The sequence below is a fragment of the Ochotona princeps genome, chromosome 25 (genome assembly GCF_030435755.1).
Source record: "Ochotona princeps isolate mOchPri1 chromosome 25, mOchPri1.hap1, whole genome shotgun sequence".
In the NCBI taxonomy this organism is placed as follows: domain Eukaryota; kingdom Metazoa; phylum Chordata; class Mammalia; order Lagomorpha; family Ochotonidae; genus Ochotona; species Ochotona princeps.
The window spans coordinates 1,671,883-1,698,600 of NC_080856.1; the positions used below are offsets into that span (position 1 = coordinate 1,671,883).

Below are 26,718 nucleotides of genomic sequence, written 5' to 3' on the forward strand. Positions count from 1 at the left end.
CACAGAGAGCCAGTGAGGGGCATCCTGCTTTTGTTCATCCGGGATTCATTAAGCACCCACTTGTGCAGAGCACTTGCCAGGGGACTGGTTACACAGCAGTGAAGAGGCAGAAAAATATCCCTCCAGTCTCAGCAAAAGGGAGCCGCCAGGAAGGCACAGACCACGTGAGTGAGGCCAGTGTGGGTTGGCAGGCCCTGCTGCTGTGGGGAAGGGAGAGGGAGCAGCAGGCAGAGAGGAAGGGCTCAGGCAGGTAGGAGTGCTCAGAGGACGGCTCCATCCCAGAGGCCAAGGCAGCCTGTGTGCCGCTGTCCTCCGGTCTTCCTGCCTCATCTGTGTGTCTTACCAAGTCCTCTGAAACCAGCAGAGAGAGGGCGTGAAGGCGCCTCTGTGATGGCGGGTTCCCAGGGTCAGCAGAGAGGAATGTCTCTGTGGAGGTTGCTGTGGGCAGGGAAGGCCCGCTGCTGCCTGCCTGTGCCAGTCCGGGGCCGTGCAGAGGGGAGCTAGGCGCAGTGTGAGTACCCTGGGAGGCCTGCAGAGGCTGATGGCATGTTCTGGTGTTGAGCTGGTTTCTGCAGCCCGTGGTGAGCCCCCTCCCCCTAGCGGCACTGTCTTACGCGCTGTGGGGTGGATGGTGACACAGAGACCCTCCGGCATCCTTTCTGTCTCTGCCGGGACCGAGCTGTGCGGTCTGGTTTGCATGTACATGGCTGACGCTGACATTGGCTCTTGGCAGCTGTGTCTGATAGCTCTGGGAGGGCAGACCTGAAGCACAGTGAGGAGTGAGTGACAGGAGTTGCCGCCACTGCGGGCTTTCACCCAGAGGGAACAGGCGCTGCAGGCTACGCGGGCCTCTGACAGGAGAGCCCTGGGTGCCTGTGGCTGAGCTCTCTTGGCTCCCCACCTTCACCACCAAGGCGGAGCGCCTCCAGGTCACCACCCAGAACTCTGGGACACAGACCACGGATGACTGAAGGTTTCAGTGTTCCAGTTCTCTGCAGTCTGCGTGTGGGCAGCCCCAGGCAGCCTGGGCTCTCCGTTGCCTCCAAGAACCTACAGGTGGAAAGCCGTCAGGCTTACCTCCGCAGCCCTCTCCTGCCGACCCCACCCTCCGCTCTCCCCAAAAGCAAGCGGAAGTGCAGAGATGGAAGTGGCTTGTCTGGAGCCCCATGACGCACAGGCAGAGCCCCACTGCGGTGTCCTCCCAGCCCCAGTGCCGATGAAGCACAGGGGGTGTCCCTGCAGGAGGTGCTGTTTGTCCCCTATTCTGGTGCCAAGAACATGCTCCCACCCCACCCTGCACTTAGATGCCTGAGAAGTCTTAGAGGGCAGAGGGACTGGTGAGGCTGGAGGCAGGGAGCAGTGAGGGTAGCGATGGAGATTCCTGCTTCCCTCTCTGACCGTCGTGCTTTCAAGTGGACACCGAAAGGGGGAGAACTGTGTGTGGGAGGAAATGGCCGCAGCCTTTCCTGCCTGTGCACAGACGAGTAAGGCAGAAGGTGTGCAGGTTGGAGGCCACAGGAGATGAGGAAGAGACCTTGAATCTAACTTTGCCTCTCTGCGCGTTTTACCCCCTGGCTCTGCGACCCTGTCTAGCTCACTCAGCAGTAGGTGCTTTGGGTTCTGTATGTGTGGAATGCACATGGGGAGAGCTGCCTCTTGAGCACCGAGTAGGCTCGCAGCACCCTCGTCGCTAGCGGTAGTTCTGTTACGAGGACACACCATTCTGTTACTCAGGGCAGGGATGTCTGGGAAAGCACCTGCTGGGTGGCTGAGAGAGACAGCCTCGCCTGTCCTGGGCCCCGTGGATTTTTCTTTTGTTGTACTGTTACATTTTACTTGACTGGACTCAGAGTGATAGAGTTAGCAGGGGAGACAGGAGAGCAAGCTATTCCATGTGCTCTCCCACCCCAGCAACAGTTAGAGCTGGACCAGGTCAAAGCCAGGAGGCAGGCAGCACCTTCATCTGGGTCTTGCACATGGCCACCATTTGCTGCCCCCAAGGTCCATAAACAGGCAGCTCCATCAGTAGTAGAGACAGGAGTGCAACACAGGTATGCCAACACTGAATTCAAGTGTCCTGAGCAGTGGCTTAACCTGCTCTACCATAATAATCAGTCACTTTTGGGGAAGGGAGGAATCTTAAGGCATTTGAGCCTGGCCCCACAGCAACATTTTTGTTGTCAAACCACACAGCCAAAAATGTTCCTGATACCTCATCTTCTAGGACTTCCTGGACAAAAGGGCAAATGGCTGGTTCTTCCTTCCTCTGCCCCAGAACAACGGGATGGCTTGGGATAAGGCAGAGTGATGGAGAGAGAGCTGCAGTGGAAGAAGGAACCCAATGGCTGCTGAGTCCAGTTACGCTGGACTCCCTTCTGTGCCGTCTCCAGCAACTGCCCTGGAGTCCCAGAACCTGCTCTGATCCCCAGGCTCTGAGTCTCCACGTCACTGCAAGTGCCACTTTTGAACATTTGCTCAGCAACACATAAGGAAACTTCTGCAGGGTGGGCACTATGGGCCAGATGGTTTCATGTTTCTTAACAACATGCATTTATTAAGTGCCCACTGTATGCCAAGCCCATAACTAGGCTTGGTACAGACCAAGAGCAGGTGGAAGGTCCTGTTCTCTGGTAGCTTTGCCAAGGTCAGGTGAGAGCGATGACCAGATTGAAGGGCGGTGAAGAAACAGGATGGGGGTTGCTCTGGAAACCCAACTTGCTTGTAAAGTTAGGACTTAAGGAGAAAAGGGGTTCAGCTGGAAGGGCATGTTCTTTCCATGTGTTATGGGAGGCCGTTAGAAGGACAGGGTCTGCAGGCCAAAGCTGCTGATAACCGTTAATCCTCGGACCTTTGGAGGCTGCTTCGGGTCAGTTCTCAGTCCAGCCCTGTCTGCTGTCTCGTGGCAACACGGTCTCCCGGTAAAGCCTTGCCTTGGAACAGGTTTATGGAGCAGTTACTCCAGAGTTTGCTACATTTTATTTCTCAGGGCCAAGATTCTTCAGGCTATTAAAAATAAATAAGGACTCGGGCTGTGGCTTAATGAGTAAAACTGGCAACAACAACCTGGCATTCCATATGGGCACCAGTTCAAGTCCTGGCTGTTCCACTTCCGATTCAGCTCCTGCTAATGGCCTGAGAAAGAAGCAGAGTGGCCCAAGTGCTTGGCCGCCTGCCACTCCTGTGGGAGAACTGGAAGAAGCTCCTGGCTCCTGGCTTCAGACCGGCCCTGCTCGAGCCATTGCAGCCATTCAGGGAGTGAACCAGAGGGACATCTCTCCTCTTTTGCATAAAAAAATAAATCATTAGAGAAAAAGAAGTTATTTTGGGTGAAGTTTATTTGGAGAAATCTGAGTTGAGCAGTTACGTAGACCTGTCCAAGCTGCGCTAGGGCAGCATGTTGCAGAGGCGGCGTGACCAGAGAAGTCGCTTCACCAGGAACACCCAGAGTGGCTGGCGTGTGGCACAGCCCTCCTTGAGGAGGACTTAGTTATCTCTTCTGAACTTTTACAGTTTCTTCTCTGCTTTCAGGGATGGTCTCTTTCGTGTTTAACTTGGTCTGGTCTCTCCTCTTCTGCACTGTTCCATCTTTGGGCACAAGCGGTTTTCTGGGTCTTACTTCGCATGACTTGGGGGAGTCTCTTCATCAGATCCTCCAGGCTACACTGCGGGTAGAAACAGCTTTTCTCTTCCCGGCACACTGACATGTGGCTTGCTCAGGCTGCCAACCACGCCGCTGCCCAGGGAGCCCCTGCAGCTCTGAGCTGAGCCCCAGCCTCAATCAGTAACTCGTTGTCCTGCTTGGAACCCGCACAGCTGACTGAAGTTACGACACTGCTGGCCCCGACCTGCTGTCCTCTGTCGCAGGTTGTGTGAGGGCTCTTCAAAAGAGTTCATAGAAATGTGATTATGGGAAAATTACGTGTGGATTTTCACAGCAAAGTAAACTTACTGTTTAATTCCATTTCCAAGCACTGTTTGAATTATTTTCTTATTGCAACCAATTTCCAACTTACATGAGAGATAGTATCAATGTTATAAAAATATTTTGGGCCCGGCATGATACCCTGGTGGCTAAAGTCCTTGCCTTGCACCTACCGGGATCCCATATGGGTGCTGGTTTGTGTTTAGGCTGCTCTACTTCCCATCCAGCTCCCTGCTTGTGGTCTGGGAAAGCAGTCAAGGACAGCCCAAAGCCTTGGAACCCTGCAACTGTGCGGGGGACCCGGAAGAAGCTCCTGGCTCCCAGCTTCGGAATGGTTCAGCTCCAGCCATGGTGGCCACTTGGGGAGTGAACCAGCAGATGGAAAGTTTTTTTTTTTAATATCTTCTTCTGTCTGAATATGTGCCTCTCCAATACAAACAAGCAAGCAAATAAATAATAAATTATAGTTCTTTGAATAATCATGGTGATTTGCGATGATATGCAAGCAACCGCACAAAGGTCTCATATACCACAGGGTTGTTGCTTTGAAAGCACAATGAAACATTTTTCTTTTCAAACAGCCTGAATGTTTCATCCTTGCTGACCTTTTCAGCCTTGACAAGCAGCTGTCAGAACAGTGACTTTGCTGGTAATTCTGAAATAGCAAATGCTTAGTCTTTCCCTTCAACATCAGGGTAATGTGTTAACAATGAGTGAGATTGTAAGTACTTTTAGAGAATTAATGCTATGGAGAGCGCCTGGAGGGTGGGCAGGGGAGGGGTAATGACATGGGGAGTGCCTACAGGGTGGACAGGGGAGGGGAATGTTTTCGTCATCATATGATTTTATTGCTGACACTTGAAACATTCCTATCTAAAAATGTTTAAACTTGGCAAGAGTTTACTGAAGGTCTTTCAGATGAAGAGTTTCAGAAAGCTGTGACCCATCTGTTAAAAACAATAGTCATAGTCAGGACTCAGCACCTTCTGTAGTTGCAAGAACAGCTGGCTGGTGTCCGAGACAATGGAATCTCCTAGCTGAGGCTCAGCCGCAGGGTTGGTGCGGTAAGGTCTCCCGGTCTGCTCAGAACGGCCGCTGAGATACTGTTTCTGCATCTCAGATGTGGGGTGTCTTTCTGCTTATGACTACCCTTGAAGCAAGCTCCTGAGATAGATCAAAGCTGGACCTGAGAACTCCACCTTTGTAAGTGCTAAACAAAGACCTATAAAAATCGTGAAGCCAATGCAACCAGTATTATAATTAATCTCCCTAATGTCACTTGTCAGTGACATAAAGAATTAAGATGCCGCTTTATTTTCATCTCACTTCTTTGGCTTTACAATGATATTTAAAGCAGAACATGAATATTCTTAATAAATAACTTCAACTGCGGGCCAAGTGACCACGTTTTAGTCAACAAGGGGTGTCACAGACAATGGTGGTCCCATGAGATGTCGGTGAACAGTTCACCTGCTGACACCAAAGCTGCCCTACATCATGGGAGCATGCTGCCAGTTGGGTGAAAGTTTGTCCCACATCGTTAATTGCATGCAGTACGTGACACTTAATTGTGACAATGAACCATGGTGTTACTGACTTGCATGCTAACTGTCCTGTAGCTATGGGAGGGGAGCATCCGGCCTGGACGCTGTACGACACCCATGAAATCATTTGGTCTTGGCCCTGCCAGGCAGCTGCAGAGAAGCTGTGAAATTCCATGCATCTATGGCAGGCCGCTTCTTAAATGGATAATTTTGTGATGGCCCATAAATGATGTTATAAATATCTAAATGCCTTTTACAGAGAAAAGGTCCTCAGCCCCTAGGGTACACTGCCTGGTTGTTTTTATTTTAGAAATCAAAACCTTCAATGTAAAATAGCATACGCTGTAACACCGACGGCAACCCATGTTTCTCGTATTGGCCTTGTCTCTTGATTGAATCTTTTTCTTTTTCTTTGCTTTATGTTATTTTTATGTTTCATGGTACAGTTCCATAGGCTCATGGATTCCCTCTCCCACCTGTATTATTGGTTTGCCCTATGCCATTACAATAGCACTGTCCTTCAGCAACTCATTCTGCTATTTAGGTGTATCATGACATTGTAGGTATAGACGGTCATAGAAAGTGGAGCATCCTATTGTCAAGATGTATCCAGCAGTTTCATCGGGAGTCTGTCATTTATTAAAAGTAGAGATGCGTCCTGCACCCTGTCGTCACTGCATGCTAATCTATTATCCAGTCCCTCTAGACGAATAGACGTATGGACATGTTTACTAGACATCTATTGATCTTGTATTTTTACCTTCCGTCAGAAATAACATGCGATATTTGTGCTTTGGGGATTGGCTTACTTCACGGAGCATTACTATTTTGTTGCAAATGTTACAATTTTATTTTTAATGGCTGAGTAGTATTCCATAGAGTAGATATACCACAGGTTTTTTTTATCCATCTCTGTTTCGACGGGCATCTGGGTTATTTCTGTGTCTTTGCTATTGTAAATATAGGCTTACAGGCCACTTTCTCGTGTGCAGATTTGTTTTCTTTGAATGTATTTCCAGGAATGGGATAGCTAGGTTGTAGGGCAGATCAATTTTCAGCACTCTCCGTACTGACTTCCATACATTTCCACATCCACACAGCAGGTATTATCTGTGATGCTCCAAAGGCAGGCCAATGTTACTGAAGTTAGATGGAACCTCCATGTCCCTGAGGGCTAAGGAGCCTGAGCATCTTTTCATGTCTATTAGCCATTTGAATTTGTTCTTCTGAAAAATGTCTGCTCATTTTCTTTGCCATTTCTCCACAGGGTTGTTTGTTCTGCTGTGGTTGGATTTCTGATGCTCTTTGTAAATCCTGGGTGTTTGTTGTGTAGTGTGCAAAGATGTTCTCGCCTGTGCTGGTTGCGTCTTCACTCTGTTGGAGGTCCCTTTGCTGCAAGAAGCTTCCTGGTTTGATGTGGTTCCATTGGTTCACTTTGGCTTTGGGTGCCAGTGCTTTTGGTGACGTTTCTAAGAAGTCTTTACCAATGCCTACATCTTGTAGACTACTTCCTATGTTTTCCTTTAATAGTTTAATGGTTTCTTTGTGTAGATTTAGGTCCTTGATTCGTTTACCTTTTTTCTTTAAAATTTATTTATTTTTGTTGAAAGGCAGATTTAAAGAGAAGGAGAGACGGAGAGACAAATCTTCTGTCTGTTGATTCACTTCCCGAGTGGCCGTGATGGTCAGAGCTGAGCCGATCTGAAACCAGGAGCCAGGCGCTTCTCCTGGCTCCCAGGAAGTACAGGGTCCCAAGGCTTTGGGCCGTCCTCCACTGCCTTCTCGTGCCGCATGCAGGGAGCTGGGTGGGAAGTGGAGCAGCTGGGACATGAACCAGTGCCTGTATGGCATGCTGACGCATGGAAGCTGAGGATTTAGCCGCTAGGCCTCTTTGATCCATTTAGAGCTAATTTTTATATAAGGTAACAGGTGGGTCTTGCTTCTTACTTTTGCTATCCAATTGTCTCAACAGCATTTGCTGAAGAGATCAAGCTTTTCCACTGGATTACTTTCAGTTCTGATGTTGAAGATTAATTGTGTAAGGCTGTAATTGTGTGGGCTCTCTTCTGAAGTTCCTATTGCATTTCACTGATCTTCTTTTTCTGTTTGAGTACCAGGCTGTTTTGATGACCACTGCCCTGTAGTATGTCTTGAGGTCTGGAACTGTGATTCTTCCAGACTGATTTTTGTACTTCAGGATAATAATTGAAAACTTCCCTAACACGGGGAAAGAACTGAGAAACAAAATAGAGGAGAGGCACAGAATTCCCAACAGAGTCAACCAAAAGCAGCTCTCATTGTGACAGATCATATTCAGGCTCTTTTCAGTTGAACGTAAGGATAAGGTACTTAAAGATGCATGTGGAAAAAAAGCAATAAACTTGTGGAGGCTCCACTGTCAGACTTGCAGCTGGTCTGTCAGAGGAAACTCTAAGCCAGAAGATGATGCAGCAACATATTCCAGACTCTAAAAGGAAAAAATTGTCAGCCCAGAATTACCCAGCAAAAAAGAGCAAACCTTTCCTTTGTCTTCTTTGTTTTTTAAAATCTTGTGGTTTTTTACTCATTTGTCATGACCCTAGAAGCAATGGCTGTAAGTGTGAATATTCTAGTGGCTGAGGTATGTATTAGGCTAAACCACAGCAATTCACTTTATAATGTTTTCACAGTGACAAAGTCAGCTGACAGTGCCTTTCTAAGAGCTATCCCATCCTTAAGTGATGCAGAACCCTCTTAAGGTATTGGGCCAAGCGTGAAGCTGCTTGTGTCCCATATCGGACAGTCTGGGTTCGAGTCCCAGCTCTGCTCTAAGTGCCTGCTAATAAAGGCTGTGAGAGGCCACAGGTGCAGCCTGAAGTACTTGGGTTCCTGACACCCGCCTTGGATACCTGGATTGCGTTCCCAGCTCTCAATTTAGTCACCTCACCTCTGCCCTTGCAAGTTTTCAGGAGTTAAACAGTGGATAAAAGTTCTCTCTCTCTCTCTCTCTCTCTCCCCCCCCCCTTCCCTCCTCACTCTCTCTGTCTCAAGTGAATCAGTATTTTTTTGAAGTCTTTCACTATGGAATACGCATTCAACACCATCTGGAAACTTACGGCCACTAGAGCAAGTCATCATTCTTCAATCTTGCCTGACTCCCTTCCTGACGCCTGCTGCGGCTGCTCCCTGGTACTCACTTTGTTTGCAGACCCAGCTCAGAGCCCCTGGATCTGCCTGTGCTCTGCAGTGCGTGGAGTGAGTGTGGTCACTTTCTTTACTGCTTGGAAAACTTCCCAGTATCTTCCTGATCTTGCCAGGACCCAGACCCCTGAGCAGCAGCTGGGAGCTTTTCTCTTGTGGTAACCAAGGTGAGTCTGAGGTCATGCTGACAGATACCCAAAATCCCAGGCCGGCGTGTTCACAGTTGCCGTCACTGGTCCAGAATGACTGGGGAACAGCTTCAGGAGGTCCATGCCTTTTCTTGTAATGACTCCTGTGTCCGTTCCCTGTTTTATTTATCCCATTTTGGGGGTCGCCTCTCCCACCTTCCTCTTTATTTTTATCTGGGTCCCTCAATCTCTCATCTCTTTCCCACACTCAGCTTCTCCCTTCTCACTCTCTCTGAATTGGGAGAGAGGGAGCTGGGATGGGGTCAGGCAACTGGTTTTCAAAATGCCAGTCATGACACATTAGAGGGTCGAAAAATCAATTTAGTGGGTCACAGAATCAATTTACAGGGTCATGGCCAGAATTTTTTTTAATAGAATAGAATAAAATTGAATAGAATAGTGTCCATCAAACCCAGTGAGGATAAATACTGTTTGTGAAGCTACACACTTGTGTGTGTGTGTGTGTGTGCGCGCGCGTGTGTGTGTGTGTGTCTCCCAGGTGGCAGCAGCATCATGGCTTCAAGTAAAGCTGCCACCACAGATGGTACCTCACATGACCTGGACAACACTAAGCCCAGCTCTGATTCACATTGCCAGTCCTATTGATGACACCTCTGATATTGCTCAGTTCCAAGCATGCGGCCTAAATGTCTGTTTTGGGGCAGGTCAGAATGGTTGACTATGCAGTAGCAGATGGAGTGCTAAACGGGGTAATGCTAACTGGACTCAAGTCTTCACCTTGCTGCGAGACTTGTCTTCTGAGTCTCTTGGTTTGATCAGTGCTATCCCTGTTTCTGGATCCGTGGAGCTGATGGAGGTGCCCTGCTGAGCAGAAGGAGCCACTCAGCTCTGAGACACTGTCTTCTCCATTTTCCATGAGATAGGAAAAAGGAAAATCAGAAAGGATCGAAAGGGCAGCATACCACCTGCTCCCCGGTCAGCCAGTACTATCCATAGGACCACAAAGCATTGCGCAGGCTTGACAACCTTTGTCCCTGCCCTGCTATGTGCAGGTCCCCCAGCCAGCACCACCCGAGGATGCACAGGGCTCACCCGCTGCCCATGGCAATGTGCTTTTTACTGAGCACAGTCTGCAGGACACACTGAATGCCAGCAGGTTGGCTGGGTCAGCACCGACTGTGCCTGGCAGGGACCTCTCCTGGCCTAAATCCCAACACCGAAAAGTCTCTTCTCCGTGGGAGCTGGCTGCACCCAGAAATTCCTCGCTGCTTCGCTGTTTCTTAGTCACAGACACAAGTCAAGATAAGAGGGCAACTCCAGTGGTTTCCCAAAAGTCAAATCCTGGGGACAGAACCTGGAGACCACCGTTCTAAAGAGTGGGGAGGGGTGGAGAGCCCTTGAAAACGGCCAGCACAAAGGCTGCTTGCAACACATTCTCCCCAGGCAGCCTGGGAGTCTCTCTCCCAGAGCCTTTGCTGAGCCCAGGACCTCTGTCTCGGCCATTAGCAGAGAGGCTGGGCATTATTAACTGGTTGGCATTGACGAATGACACTAAAGGCTTTCTAATTTTTTTTTTTTTTTTTAGCCACTCATGGGCTGATGGCAGGCACTTAGCTGACCTCTAGTATTTGGAGTTTATTCTGCCATGAAAACAAAGAAATAAAGAAATGAACAGAAGTTCCTTGAGTTAGGCCTGCTGGCTAGAGAAGCTGCACAGCTTGAGCTGAAGCCACACCAACCAGGAGAATCCTGGCCCCAGTCTTCTCATCCCTTGCTAGGCCTGTCAGTCCCTGACAAGAGAGAGAGTCCTTCCTTTCATTGCCTGCTGGAGCCTGGCACCTTGGAAAAGGTTGTGTCTGTACCATGTCTTGCACATTGTAGAAGATTCCAGAATTTAGGCTGTACATAAGGGATTTCTGCCTTAAGATGTATTTCTATAATACATAGGAAATTTCTGAAAAGAAAATAATTCTTTTGATATATTCTGCATTTATTTATTGTATCAGGTCATAGTTGGTATATTTTTAAGTGAGATACACTTGATATGTATATATGTATACATATGTATGTATATATATATATCTAAAGATATGCTTTTAACTTAGCAAGTACTAGAGAAGTTGGTAAGCTGCTTCATCACCCCCTTATTTCCATATGGTCACTGGTTCTTGACACCACAGTCGCAGAGTTGCCTAGTTGAGGCAGAGCATGGAGCCTCTGCAAAGTCTAAAATCATAAACTCCCAGCTCAGGGGTTTGGCCTGGTGTTGGGATACTGCCTGGGATGCTGTACTGGGACGTCCAGGTCTGAGCTCTGGCTCCAGGTTCCACTCTAGTCTCTGGTTTATGCAGACTCCAGGAGGCAGTGGTAACGCCACAACGTTGGGTTCCTGTGATCCACATGAGAGACCCAGGTTAAGTTCCCTCTTCCTGGCTTTGGCCAGGTCGGGCACTGGTCATTGTGGGCGTGCGGGAGTGAAGCAACAGGTGAGAGCCAGCTTGTGTCCTCTCTTCAGCAACAAACTCTGACCTTTGATAGAAACCAGTGTGATTTCTCCATCTGTGCCAAAATCCAAGGTTGGGGAGGAAGGAAGCAGACCCTGGGGATGGCTATGACAGAGTGCTCAGCCCTCAGCCTCTGGGAGCTCAGGGTCTCCCTTGACACCTCTCCCCAGGGAAACCCTGTGTGAGCCTCCAAGCCCTGTAGTGATGCGCTGACTTGGCCTAGCAGATGCCCAGCGCACTGTCCACTCCCCAGGGCAGGGGACCTTCTCACACTTGCCTTGTGGTTGCCATGGGAACTGCATGATGCTTTCTGCACATTCCAGAGAAATATTTGGTGTACCCAAATGAATCGTCATGCTCAGAGTCACAGCAGGGTGTGTGGGATGGGGGGAGTTTACACAAATGATCAGTTTTTAACGACAAAACTCCCACTTGGGGCCTATGTTAAAATTGTGAAACTATATTCCCTCCCAAGACCTTGCGTCTGGTTTTAAGCCCAAGTTCAGAAGGCTTTCCCAGAAGAGAAGCCATTAGAGCAACTCAGCTGAAAAGCCCTGTCAGGAGGGTTCCCACACATTCCAGTTTTATAGGAGAAAGGGGCGAAAGTGACTCGTTCCTCCCCGGCTTTCACACTGGAAGCCCCGCATCCCACCATCCCCCAAAGAATTTTTGTAATCAAAACAAGGGCAATGATGTCGTGTGACAAGAGTATTTATGTGGCTGCTCGCCCCTTGATGAAGCCATGCAGGGGCTCAGCACCTCCCCCCAGATGCCAATTCATAAATCAGGAAATGCTCTCCCCCATTGGCCATAAAATCAGGACCCACTCCAACATGCAGGGCTCATCTGGGAGGCAGCAGCCCTATTCCAGGGCAGGAATGAATTCAGAAAGCCCACCTGGCTGGCCAGCAAGAGGAGAAATAACTGCTAAATTATCAGCCTCTCCTCTATATGGAAATATGCAGAAGTAACGACATGGAGATAATACGAACAGAACTAACTCAGGAAGCTGGTGGGCAAGCAGCCTTTCTCAGAAGCTGAAATGCAGCATCACAGAGGTGTGAAGGGGAGAGGTTTGCTTTCCTTCCCAGGGATTGTTCCCACAAGTGCCCCTCGGGAGAAGGATCCTGGAGACGGAGGGGAGGGAGGAGCAGATGGGGAGAGCAGGCAGGCCTCTGAGGGTCTGCCGTTAGCTTCTGCTCCACTTTTTATCGCAATGCTTGTGTATCAGGATGGGAAGGAGACATAAAGGAGCTGCAGGAGAAGAAACAGGGAAACAGAATGAGAAGGGAGGTGGCAGGCAGCCTCTTCTGGAGTTGTGGCTGGTTTTAGCAACTCCCTACTCACGCGTACTTGGCAGGGAGCTGTGACACAGCAGTACAGGAACAAGCAGTGCCTGTGCATATGTGCACTTTGCCTTCTAGGGCAGACAAGAGAGGGGACACACACAGCCCATCAGAGAATAATAACCAAGACATCTTCCAGCGTTAAGTGCAGAATCTCTTGAAAGAGGGAAAGTGAAACCAAGTGGGCTTGCCTTGTGGCGTAGTGTGCTAAGCCAGAATCCACAGGCAGTCCAGGCTGCTCCACTTCTAATTCTGTTCCATACTCTTACACCTGACAAGACATCAGAACATGATCCAAGTGCTTGAGCACCTGCCACCCAGATGCAGAATACTCTGCTGGCCTTTACCTGGCTTGACCCGGGCCTTTGTGGCCATTTGAGGAGTGAACTAGCAGATGGAAGATTCTTTCTGTGTCCCTCTTCTCTCTGCAACTCTGTTTTTCCAACACATAAGTAAAATAAAATAAAAAACAAAGTGAAACCAAGGACTGGGAGATGGGGAAAAGCAGGTTTAGATGACGTGGCCCAGGATGCCTTCAGTAAAGCACACAAGAATTGTCTGCTGGATGTCTGCAAGGAGAACATTCCAGACAGAAAGAGGAGGGCGTGCCCAGGCCCTGAGGCAGGAGGGCACAGGCAGCAGGAGCTCGTCAGGCCGGAGAGAGAAGAGGGAAGCGCAGGTGGGCAGCTTCAGGCCTTGCTCAGACAGCACTGAAGCAGTGGTAGTCATTCTCCTGCCGACCGCCCTGTGGGACAGCAGCTAGGGAGTTTGTGTGAAAGGACGGGCCTTTCCTCTTTGGCTTGGTTATTTGTTTTCACTTTAGCTGAAAGGCAGATAGACGGACATAGAGCTCTTCCATCCATTGGCTCACTCCCCAAATGCATGCAGTATCCAAGACTGGGCCAGCTGAAAGCAGGAGCCTGGAGCTCTGTGACTGTAGAGCTTGGAGCTCTGTAAATCAGGAGCAAAGAGCCAGGAGCTCCATGAGTCTGGAGCTTGTGAGCCTAGAGCCAGCAACCTGGAACTCCATGAAGCAGGAGTCAGGAACCTGGAGCTCCGTGAGCCTAGAACTCTATGACCCTAGAGCTTGGAGCCAGGTACCTGCAGCTCTATGAGCCAGGAACCAAGAGCCTGGAGCTCCATGAACCAGGAGTTATGAGCCTGGAGCTCCATGATCCTAGAACTCTATGACCCTAGAACTTGGAGCCAGGTACCTGCAGCTCTATGAGCCAGGAACCAAGAGCCTGGAGCTCCATGAGCCTGGAGCTTGTGAGCCTGGAGCTCCATGAGCCAGGAGCCAAGAGCCTGGAGCTCCGTAAACCAGGAGCCAGGAACCTGGAGCTCCATGAACCTGGAACTCTGTGACCCTAGAGCTTCAAGCCAGGAGCCTGGAGTTCCATAAAGCAGAAACCAGGAACCAGGAGCTCCATGGGGGCCTCCCATGGGGGTGGCAGGGACTAAGGTACGTGGGCCATCTTCTGCTGCACATTAACAGGGAGTTTGATGGGAAGCAGGGCAACTGAGACTTGAACCAGGCACTCTGATATGGGATTCACCCTACCAAATTCTCAGACTTTCTGAGGGCCTTAGCCTGCTTGCACCGTTACACAGGAGCTGGCTGCTCTTGATAGCAGAAGCATCAAGGATGAGACTAAATGGTTTCCCATCTTTAATATTACCCTGGCCAAATTCTGGAGCCTCCTGGCCTTCCTCTTTTACCTGAGGTACACACAGCTGACTACTATATGGTGGCTCCGTGTAATTGTGGTGATGGTTAAATGAATGTGGACACATGATACAGTCATGCAGAAATTCATTCACATTTTCAGCCATTGTCAGCTTACTGATTTTTATAATATGCTGAGGTGAAGGGAACATGGGAATTTTTGTAATGGAGTGTGACTCTATAATTTCAAGTTGAGCAATATCCACAATGTTCCCTAAACCAAAAATTTTAGAGAGCCAACATATGCCAGAAGTGGGGTTTCCCACACTGTGAAGCTTTGTTTCATGCGCAAAGTTGTTTAAAATGCATTTAAGGTTACCTTTAGGCTGTATTTGTAGGGTATGTATGAATACATAAATGATTTTCATTGTTAGATTTGGGTTCCATCTCCAACATAATTTATTTGTGTCAATTTTCCCAAATCCAAAGACATCTAAAACTCAAAATCCGTCTGGTCCCAAGAATTTTGGATGAGGGATGCCAAATCTGTATTTCAAAAAACAAGAACTTTTAAAATATGAAAAGCAAAGTGAATTAAGCTAATACTTGCAACTCAGTATCCCATGCTAGAGCTATGGCTCACATCCCAGCTGCTCCACTTCCAGTCCTGTTCCCTGCTGATTGCCTAGGAAGGCGGTACAGGTGGACCACGTGTTTGGCACTCAGTCACCAACTTGGGAAACATGGTTAGAGTTTCTAGCTCCTAGATTTAGCATGGCCTGGTCCTGGCTATTGTAGCCCTTTGGACAGCGCAGCAGCAAATAAAAGTTTCTCTCTTTCTTTCTCTCTCTCTCTTTCTACCTATTTCTCCAATAAATTAGTGCATCTTTTTAGAAAACCACAAAAAGATCAAAAGGCCAAGGGAGAGATTAAAGTTACAAATTATATTACAGAGATAATTGTTGTGATTAAGATCTACCTCTTGATTAAAAAATGAGTGGGCAACAGTTTGTGGAAAAACAAAATATTTGCACAGCCTACGTGCATTTATGCAGGGTGTTCATTAACTACAAATGAGAAAAGTCACTTCAAGTAACCTGTGTGCTCAGTATCACGCAGCCCTCGGTAAGATGCCCAGTGGAGGATACAATGTCACTTTGGTGATCTTGTCCTGACAGTGTGACTTCATTCTCAGGTGAAACATTTAGACACATCCAGACTGACACACAGTCCACAAAATGACTAACCAGTGCTCATCCGAGTTGTCAGCACCACAGGCACCATGCAGGATGGAGCCTTTGCTAGAAATCGGAGGTGACGCAGGAAGTGTGACAGCTCCGTGGGATGTGAGAGAAGAGCTGACATTAGAGGAAGGCCGAGCCTCTACGGAATGGCATTGGACCCGGCTCAGCCTGCGGCCTCAGTGTGGTCTTAAACCTGGAGAAATCTGAGTGAGGTCATTTGGGGATTACTTTACTGCTTGGATGAGTTTTTATTTATGAGACATACATGATTTTCAAAATTCAAAATTGGTTAAAATATTTTAGTTCAAAATTGATAGATTTTATGAAAAAAAAAAAGTGTTAGGGCTTGTGTGGTGGTTTAGCAGGCTACACCTACAGAACTGGTATGTTTTATGGATACCAGTTCATGTACTGGTTGCTCCACTTCTGATCCAGCTCTCTCCTAATGCCCTGGAAAAGCAGCAGAGGATGGCCAAGGCCTTAGGCCTCTGCACCATGTGGAGACCCAGAAGAAGCTCCTGACCCCTGGCTTCAGATTGGCCTAGCTCTGGTCTGTGTCATCATTTGAGTGCCTGCCTCCCGCCCCATCTCTCTCCCTCTCTGTGTGTAACTCTTTTATTAGAGTTTTCTCTCTCTCTCTCTCTCTCTCTCTCTCTCTCTCTCACACACACATACACACACACACACACACACACACACACACACACACACACACAGTCTGTGTCTCTTTTTCTCTCTGTGTGTCTCTGACTTTGAAGTATAATAATTAAGTCTTTAAGTAAAAACAAACTGAGAGCATCAGGTCCAGTGGTGTAGCCTATCGCATTAAGCCACTGCTTGCAATGCCAGCTTCCAATACACATACCAGTTTAAGATCTGGCTGTTCCATGTCTGATGGCTTAGGAAGGTAGAACAGAATGGCCCAAGTATCTGGGTCCTACTAAGAAAATCTGGAAGAAGCTCCTGGCTTCAGCCTGGCCCAGCCATGTCTGTGATGGCCGTTAGAGCATGAAGCAATGGGTTCAAGGTCAATCCCCAACCAGGCCTGCCCCTGCCCTGGTTCCTGTGCTTGCCAGTATGTACGGCAGACTGGTCCCATCTGTTCCACATCCCATTCAGCTTTCATACATGTTAATGGGCATTGAAGTCCAGTTCATCCCAACCAGCCCCTCTATCCAGTCCACACTGGTGCCCGCGGGTGCCACCATCTGTCTTGCCATGCCTGCACCTGACAGAATTTGCCCCTGTGCCAGCATCTGCTAGCTGATGCTGCAGCAAAGCCCAACCCACCCACACCGGCTTATGCATGTACTGTAAGGTACAGTCAGCCCAGCCTGGCTTTTCCCTGATCCAGCTCACACGTAGGTCATTAGATGTCATGGCCCTGCCTGGCCTGGTCTGTCCCATCCCAGCTCTCATGCTCACTGGTGGGATAATGGCCCAGTAGGGGTGCTCCCTGGGTTTCACATGTGCTGGTTGGGTGCTACATCCCAGTCTGGCACAGCCCGTGTCACCTTGGCATTTGCCAGTGGGTGCTGTAGCCTGCCTGGGCCAGGCCCACCCCCAATTTCAGTTCATGCTGGTGGGGGCTACAGCCTAACCCAGCCCTGCCAGCCCCCAGTCCCAGCCCTAATGTGGACTGGCTGGCGTTGTGTCCCAACTCAGCCCGACCCACACTCCATTCTGGCACTTGGATTTGCCAGTGGGTGATGTGAACTGACCCAGCCTGACCTGCCCCAACCTGCACCAAATTTATGCTGGTGGGTACCATATTTTGGCCTGGTCTGGGCTGCTCCCCATCTTGGTTCTTGCACTCACCTGCAGGGACTATGTCCTGACAGAGGAGTTCCCCAAGCTCCTCCATCAGAACCTTTCCCAATGCCATACCTCACACACACTGATGAGTCCATGGGCCAGCCTCACTTTGTCCACCTCCTGTCCCACTGGAACAGTGGCCTTTTCTGACTGGCACTCAACCATTCCAGTTCTTGTTGTTTGGTGCTACAACCCAGCCCAGCCTGGTCCACACCCAGACACAGCTCATGCTTGGCTCAGCAGGGGCAGACCTAGCCTAGCCCGTCTTACATCCACCCTGGTTCTCACGAGCACCAATGGGTGCAAGAATCTAGCCCAGTCTTGCACATCCCAGACCCAGTCCACATCCATGCCGAGGGACCCTGCAGCCATATCCAGACCAGATTGCAGCCCCTACCCTAGCCTTTGCGCTGGGAATCAACCCAGCCAGGGCGTCTCCTTTGTTCCCATCCACAGATCTCACGCATGCCAGTGGTTGCTCTGAATCGGCCTGGCATAGCCCCTCATCTGTCTTAGCCTTTGCCTTCAGGTGCTGCATTCTGGCCTGTCCTAGCCAGCCCCCAGTCCCAACTCTCACTGGAGGGTGCTACTTCCTGGCCCTACTCAGTCTGCTCCCATCCCTGGCTCATGTGAACCAATAGGTGTGATATACTAGCCCAGCATGATCTGTGCTCCAGCCTGGTTTCTGCACTCGCCAGTGGGCTAAGGTCTTCTCAGCCCTGCCCAGTCCGCCCATTCCAAAGCCAACCTACAGACTTGCCAACGGACGGGGCTACCTTGCCCAGCTTTCCCAGCCCCTAGGTCTGGAACATGTGCTCACCAGTGGGAGCTATGGCCCCGTAGGGGAGTTTCCCAGGTTCTCCCACTCAGCCCGTTCCCAGACCCAGATCTCACATGTACCAGCAGGTGGTAAGCCCTTGCCTATCATAGCCTGCCCCTCCATGTTGGCCTTTGTATGAGCTGGTGGATTTTGTAGGCCAGCCTACCCCACATCCTGTTTTAGGATACCCATGCAGGTGCTGCAGCTTGGACCTGCCCAGTCTGTTTTCAGCCCCAGTACACATGAGTATTGACAGGTTCCATATTCATAACTAGTTCAGCCCATCATCACCCCAACTTTTGAGCTAACCAGTGGGACTTGTATTTCCACAGGGTTGGGCTCACTTATCCCCCACAGAATCTACCCCTGGACCTGGTTCTCTTGCATGCTGGTTAGTGTCATGGCCCTGTCTGATGTGACTTGTCCCCTTTTCCAACACTCAGTCAGGTACTGGGATCTAGCTTTGCTAGACAGGCCCCCAGCCACAGCTTTTGTGTGGGTGGGCGTGTGGCGGTCAGTGATGCTCTGCGCTAACAAGCCCATCTCAGGATTCCCATGTGGGTTGGTGAATCAATCTGACCCATATAGATCTTCCAAGCTCTCCCCTCCATACCACCAGGTACCAGTCCCCTTGTTGGGTGTCCCTCAGAATTCATTCCCCACCTATATGTATGGTGGCCTTATCCATGGATGTCCCTGGTCAATAATTTCTTACTCCCAAGTCCCCAGAGCTCATTGGCGGGCGGCCAGCAGGCAAAGCCTGGCACCCGATGGGTACACTGAGTTGGTGACAGCTGCTTTTTAGGCAGTTGAGGGTGGGCCATGTTCCTGTTCATCAGCCAAAGGCAGCTGATGAAGTGGAGGTTCTGCTTTGTATGTCTGGCCAACCCAAGGTTCTTCTTGAATTCAAATAAGGTTTTTTTTAACTGCAGAAATTGTATGGCATTATTATTACTACTGTTCTGACATAAACGTATGAATCACCCTCCACTCACCCCATCTCCAGTTCTTTTGTGGCCTTTTGCAGTCAACTTTCTCATCCTGTCTCCCATTCCTGCATTTTGTTAGCACAGTGTTCCTTTTCCTAGACTTTCATATGTAAGTGGAATGACACACAACATGTAATCTTCATATGTGGCTTCTTTTACTCAACACAGCAATTTAGGGGGGAAAAGATTATTTAAAAATCAGATTGACTGTGAGGGAGAGGAGAAGGGAGGAGGGAGAGGAGAGAAAGAGAGATAGATGGTTCACACCTGAAATGGTTGCAATGGCCAGGGCTAGGCCAGATCTCCCACATGGACGCAGGGGTCCAAGCACTAGGGCCACGTTCTGCTGCTTTTCCAGGCACTTCTGCAGGGAGCTGGCTGGGATGTGGAACAGCAGGGACTTGAACAGGTACTCATATGGTGCTGGTGTCACAGGTAACAGCTTAACTCATGGTACGACGACAGGTCCGCCACAGAGCTGTTAAGACTCAGTCATGTTGCTGCTGCTTTTCTTGCTAAGCAGCGTTCTATCATGTGGGTGTATCTCAGTTTATCCATTCACAAACTGAATGACATTTAAGTTATTTCCACTCTTGGTGAGTGTGTATAAAGCTCTTGCAATCGGCTTCATTTGTGTGTTTCCATGAGTGTAAGGGTGTACTTGTTAGGTTGCACTGTTAAGACACCCAACAAATTGTTCCCCAAGCTGGCTGCATTTTACATTTTCCCTGCAGTGGATGGGACTTCTCACCTTCATCGACACTCACATGGTTTTCATTTGCATTTTCCCTGAAGATGAGCAAAGTGAAACATCTTTGCAGTTGTTTATTTGCCACATTTGTGTCTCCTTTAATAAAATCTTCATTCATGTATTTTGCACTTAAAAAATAAGCAAGTTGATTGTTTCTGTGCTGTTCAGTTTTGAGAGCTATTTATACACATATACTCTGAAACTAAACTTTTTCACAGAAGTGGTTTGCAAAATTTCTCCCAGTCAATGCTACGCCAAGTTTTGGGCTTGCTGCACAGCAGATGAAACCAAGACACAGAAAAGTTAAGCTGCCCTCAACAGTGACAAGGCTCCTAAGGGATCAAGACAGACTCAATTATGACAGTCTATGTTCTAGGCTATTCTCCTCCTTTCCTCCTTAGAGCCCGTAGAGAGTTGCTGTCCCCAAGGACACCAGTCTGACCAGGTCTCAGGTTCTGTGGCCCCAAGGAAGCACCACAGGGGCCTCTGGCTAGATAATGGAGTTCCTGTGGCCCTGATGTTTTTCTGCATAGAACTCAACTGCACAGCATTAATCTCTAAGTGGATAATGTGCACGGCAGCCTTTGGAACCCATTAAAATGATTGGTCAGTAATTAAAATGTTTTAACAATATATAGCTGCTTCTTCCAGCAAAGAAGGGAAGCTCTTCCAACAACAGCCTGGGTTTGTTTTAGCCTCTTCTGCCTGAACTCTGTGAAGCCTGGTTGCAGGCCCAAAGAGGTGTTTCTCCAGGTGCCCAGAAAACAGCAGGGTTCACTGCTTGCTGCTACAGCAGGTGTCGAAGGCCAGGGCTCCTCTGCTCCTGGCGCTCCCTGAGGGCTCCTCTGCTCCTGGCGCTCCCTGAGGGCTCCTCTGCTCCTGGCGCTCCCTGAGGGCTCCTCTGCTCCTGGCGCTCCCTGAGGGCTCCTCTGCTCCTGGTGCTCCCTGAGGGCTCCTCTGCTCCTGGTGCTCCCTGAGGGCTCCTCTGCTCCTGGTGCTCCCTGAGGGCTCCTCTGCTCCTGGTGCTCCCTGAGGGCTCCTCTGCTCCTGGCGCTCCCTGAGGGCTCCTCTGCTCCTGGCGCTCCCTGAGAGCTCCTCTGCTCCTGGTGCTCCACAAGGGCTCCTCTGGACTTCAGTCACTTCTAAAGCCTGGCTCCTCCCATCTTTGGGAACTTTGTGAGAAGGAGAAACTTGGAAGTTCAGATTGTCACCATTTTATAGATGAACAAATGCAAGTTGAGGTCTCTTGGCAGACTGACTTTGCAGGGGAACACACCAGGGAGTTCCAGGATTTCACTCAATTTCCCTGATCACATCTTTTATCTTGTTGGCCACAGAGCTTGAAGTTGCATGCAGATTACTGTAGTGGAGAGCCTATTGCTCACTGAGATCCCTGCCTTTATAGCTCAGAAGTATGCAAGAGAGTTGTCAACAAATATGAGTGTGATTCTCAAGGCTGAGATAGCCTGTGCTGTTATTCTGGAGACAAGTGACAGTGTGTGTGTGTGTGTGTGTGTGTGTGTGTGTGTGTGTGTGTGTGTGTGTGTGTGTTGAAAACCAGTCAGGCATGACTTAGAGAGTGTTAGACGTGACCTTAGTGAACATTATTTCCCTAATTTTAGATCTCTACACCTCCCCTTTCTGCAGAAATCCAGACATCTCTGAGAGTAGATGAGAGTTGCTCCGTGGAGATGTTGTCCTGGGGGAGTTGACCTTCTTCCCTTCCACCCTTCACACAGCTTGATCACGTCTTAGTCACTGTACAGAGAAGCACATTCATTCACCAAACACTTGAGGAGCATCTGTCAAGGACAAGGCACTTCTCCAGAAAAGAGATGCAGTTACATAAAACAAGGCCACCCTTTAAAGAGTTCACAATTATTGGAAAAACGGGATGTGACTGTGATGAGTTAAGTGTGACAATGGACGTGAATACGTTGTAAGAAGACAGCATGGAGATGGGAGTGGGGAAGAAGCCACTGCAGGGGGCGACTTCTGGGCTGGGCTTCAGAGATGAATAGTGTATGAGAGGAACTATAGGGGAAAGAACATTGCAGGCAGAAGGAATAGCATTGCCAAGTCAAGGAAATCTCTGAACTGTAGTGAGGTCTTAAGAGACACTGCAAGGAGTTTCATATTGTCGAGACATAAATTGAGATAGGTGAAGGCTGAAGCACTGGGCAAAAATTATATCGTGCTGGTCCCAAGTGCTGTGTTCAAACACAAACCTTGCATTTTACTCCATGAACAATAGGGATCTTTGACTGCTTATCCAGGGGGTGACACTGCCAACGACTTGAATGCCGGTAGATCATTCTGGTGGCAATAGAGTAAACAAATTTTTTAAAAATTGGAAATATGGAGTTGGGGAGAACAAATGAGAAGTTTTTGTCATCATCGTGTCAGGTACTCATTTAATTTAATCTTCGCAGCAGTGCTAAAAATAGTTACTGTTATTTCCATTTTATAGATGAGAAATTGAGAGCTTTGTGCTTTATCTGAGGTCACTCGGTTGGTAAGGAATAAAGCTGTGATTATGACAGCTGCATCTAGAAGAAGGGCATGATTTATGGCTGTGGGAATGCAGACAAAGGTATAGGCTTAAGAGATGCTTGTGAGTTTAAATCACCTTGGTGACAACAGAATGCAGGGAGACTGAAGGAGATAAAGGCCTGCAGTTCTTGATCATTAGAAATTAACTGGATGGAAATGCTGCTTCTCCAAGCAGGACTGTGGAGGAGGGGGCCATTCTAAATCCGGATGTTTTACTTTTCTGCAACAAGTGTCTTCAACCTGTGCTCTGAGATCCACCGCTTCAAGCCCATAGGGATTTTCTGTCCATGATTTTTAATCTTTTACTTTTTACTGTCATCTGGCTCTCTCACTTCCATCTTCAGTCAGATTTGAGGTATGCTTTTCTCTTTTTAACTGTAGCCCCATTTCCTTCCTTTACCAGCAAACACTTTGAGTGGTTTAGGTTTTCATTTTTCATCTCTAACTCTTCCCTCAACACTGCGATCTGGTCTGTCTAGTGAAACTACTCTGTTTGAAAGGTGGCCTGTGAACTGCCCTTGACCATATCCAGTGGTCTCTGTTCAATGCTTGTCCTCTTTGACCCCTGCTTGGTGATAACATCCATCATTTCATGGCAGTGACACTGACCTAAGTTGGCTTCTTCATACACAGTGGAAGTCTGCTTATCAGAAATCCAACGTGGGTTCTGTGACCATTTATAAAGCTAGTACAGAAATAAGCTTTTTTATGCCACAGAACACTGCAGTAGCATTCGTAGCTAATATTACCACATGCAAGTCCTCACATAGGGGAACATTCAACCCTGGTAAGTTTCCTTTTCTTCCCAAGTAAATAAACTTCCTTTCTTCTCTCTATATTTATTCTGCACGCTTGGTAGCAACATAAGATTTTATCGTGATAGTCTAGGGTTTTAGACACCAAAATGAGTAACCCAGCATATTGATCAAGGTAGTCTAGGATAAGCCTCACATTTCCAGGGAATTTAACACAGAAAATTTTATTTATCATTCGTTCAAAGTTTACTAAGGGTCTGGCAGTTCTCTGGAAAGGATTGTTTCCAAATGCAAACTTGGATATTTGGGTAACTGCTTCTGTAACTGTGTGCTCTCAACTGTGTTCTATGTTATTGTTGCTGGAGGAAGAAGAAGGGATTGGACAGTCATACCCTGTCACTCAAGTGCTTTGTGCAGCGGCTGGTTCACCGTGTCTGCTTATACCCCTCTAACTATTCACATGACCTCTCATAATTGCAGGTGTGGGGGGAGAAGAAGGTAGCCAAAGAAGGAAAGAAGAACCAGATAAAGGAGTGAGCTTTACTCAGATTCACCACATGGAAAAGGTTCAACGACTGTTTTCCTATATTTTTCTAATGGCAGGACAAGTACTCTTTCAGCTTTATATTGACCATTGAGTGGTAGATGTAGTCAGACCCGGGGGCTGGGGGAATGATAGTTCACATCTTGGTGGCACTGCAGATGCCCAGAATCTGTGAATCTGGATTTCAGCACCAGAGCGTAAGGACAGCTCCCCCTATGTTGCAAGTGATTTGCTGAAAACTGGATTTCTTAGCAATACTGATCTTCTGAGTTTTCATGCAGGTAAAGACATATAACTAGTGTCACACATTGCAATTAAAATCCTTCTTACTCCCAATCCTCCATCCCACAATTTAAGCAACTTCTTTGATGAGAAGGGACAAACTGTCAACTGCCATCTTCCCTAAGTGTTGGGATGACAAGTCCATCTAAATTTTAAGCAAAAAGCTCAAGTCTGCACTTACCAGGCTTCAATGCCTCTCGCCCTGATGAAACTGCCGAGTAATTTTGGAACCATGGGGGAAAGTATGGTTCTAGCCCCCAGGGGATATATTGAATAACTGTGTCTGTCTAACCTCAATAGGTCTATAATTTCTAGAAATTTTTAGCTATCATCTGTGAACCTGTCCCTCTCTCCAGGTCTTATTTGGAAGCCATCCCCTGGTACATATAACTTAAGGAGTCTGAGGCACAGCAATTACTAGTGAAAGAAACTCGCCCATGGCAGCTGCCTCTGTATGTGGCATGAACATTAATAAGCATTTATTTTTCAGTAAGGTAAAACTATAATGGTAGGTCCCTACCTTGTTTATGTATGTGTACATATGTCTCTGTGTAGTATTTTCTCTCTGAACAATCATTTAGGAAGATGAGTTCAGCCCCTGGAAACCTGAGGGTGAACAGAATGGATTCTGAGCCTACTGGTGCTCACAATTATTCCTGTCAACCTCTCAAGCACGTTTCCTTGTGGTTTCCCATTAAAAGTGGGGCCTCAGTACTGACTTCCCGTAATGTGCCAAGAGCAGCTCTGCTCCCCTCTGCAGCCCCCCTGTTTGCCTCATTCTTTCTTCTTTCTGGCCATGAAAATATCAGACTTCGCAGCAGTGTATCCCTGTTCATCCAAACCTGTCAGTCTCTCAGGGAAAAGCACAACAAGATGAAGCCACTCTCTTGGAAAATATAAAAAATAAAATAAAGTCACTGAAGGGATGTGTTTTGGGATAGGGCAAGAGTTGGCAGGGGGTAGAAATTGGGGTTTTTTTGGTAGGAAGAAAAATAAAGGTGTAAGAGTTGCATCACTAGGCCAGCTTTTGTTGTTACGACAGTAGGACCACATGTGCACCACCACATCTTACTGGGTTTTCAGATACTCTAGGCCAGTCATCAGCTGACTGGTGTTGTGGTGCAGTTGGTTGGTTGGGGCACTGCCTTCTATGCCAGCATCTCATATGAGTGCCAGCTGCTCTGTTTTCAACACAGTCCCCTGCTGCTGCAATTAGGAAAGCAGCAGACACCCCTGCACCCATGTGGGAGACCCAAATAGGGTCCCAGGCTGGGCCAGTCCTAGACATTGCGGCCATTTGGGCAATGAGCCAGCAGATGGAAAGTCTCCCTGCCCCGGCTCCCATAACTCTGCCTTTCAAATAAAGAAATCATCTGAGATCACTGGCTGGTTGTAGACATGGCTGTATTCTGCTGTTGACCTCAGGAGCAGAATCCTCTGGCTCCTTTTCTAATCTGCATTGCTTGCTCACCAGTCAGCATATATGGATAAAAATCAAGACATACAGAACATAAACTGATGGAATGATACTTATTTAGATGGTATTTTCCTATCTGCATCTTTCTGAGATGTCCACAACCCAAAAAGATTTTTCTCTTTTGCTATAGACATCCACAAGGACCCCAGAAAGGTGACTCATCCAGCCTCCACAATCACACACTCATCTGGCAGACCAATAGTGACAAGTGACATCAAAGAGCAGTGGGCTGGGGCCCATCTCTCAGGAGACTGGCAGGCTCCAGCTGTCAGCTGGCACTGTCCCCACAGACACCTGCACTGAGCATCCGAGCTGAAGGCCTGTTAGTGTTCCTGTAGCGTAATCCCCTCACCCGCTAAGTAACTGAGCCCTCTGTCCCACTAACTACACACAACTTGCTTCCAATAATTGGCCCTATGCATTTCATGGTCCATAGTTTTAATCTAATAATGAAGCTAGAAGGAGTGAAACAGAGATTTGCAGGGTGACATCGGGATTGTAGGAGGTGAGGAAGAGGAGCAAGACAGTCTCTGTGGCTCCGTGACATTGTGTGTTTTCCTCTGCAACCCTTCACAAAGGAGCTGGGGTGAGGATAAGAGACCATCCCCTTAACAAACCCCTTTCCCAAAAGGCCAGAGCAATCATGATGGGTTAGGGAGTTCCGTTCCAGCCCTGTAAACTATGTCGTGGTACTCGAGGCTGGTGAGTTCATAATTTATCCTCCCAGTCGATCGCATCTTTAATCAGCGTTTGCGTCATGATCACTAATGGCAGTTGCTTACGGGATGAAACCCCAGTATTTATCTTGTTTTAATTATATTAGAAAGCAGTGATATTCAATTAACCAACTAATCAAGCAAGCCAATCAATACAGGCCTTGGCAGGATTCTCCACTGCCCAGTTCCTTACCCTAGGTGACAGTCTGCCTCATTCAAGTCAGCTGGAGTTAATTCTTGGTGGCTAGCATCTGGAAGCTGCAGAGAAGCATGCAAGAGCAAGGAATTCAGCTTGCAAACCTTCTGGGTTTCGGGATGGTTGTACAACGTAGGCTTGTTTGTCTGAGTGCACATACACAGTGTTTCTCTCACCCCGAGAATGGGAGAGCTGAGTTCCCCCAATCCTCTAGTGAGTCCAGGCAGAACACAAACATCAACAGGCCTGACCATGAGATGCTTCC

At 48.3% G+C, this 26,718-nt stretch overlaps 1 protein-coding gene across 2 annotated transcripts in view; it reads left to right on the top strand.

Moving 5' to 3' along the window:
* PLXNA4 (plexin A4) overlaps nucleotides 1-26,718 on the top strand; it is a 302,382-nt gene that overhangs the window by 174,646 nt on the left and 101,018 nt on the right. The window contains exon 4 of one of the 2 annotated variants that reach the window (XM_058654905.1): nucleotides 21,578-21,779. The exons of the other annotated variant lie outside the window; for it this stretch is intronic. Within the exon in view, the coding sequence (XP_058510888.1) occupies nucleotides 21,578-21,595 (18 nt within the window). The 3' untranslated portion in view covers nucleotides 21,596-21,779. Of the gene's footprint in view, nucleotides 1-21,577; nucleotides 21,780-26,718 lie in introns of those variants that run through there. 2 annotated transcript variants of the gene reach the window in all.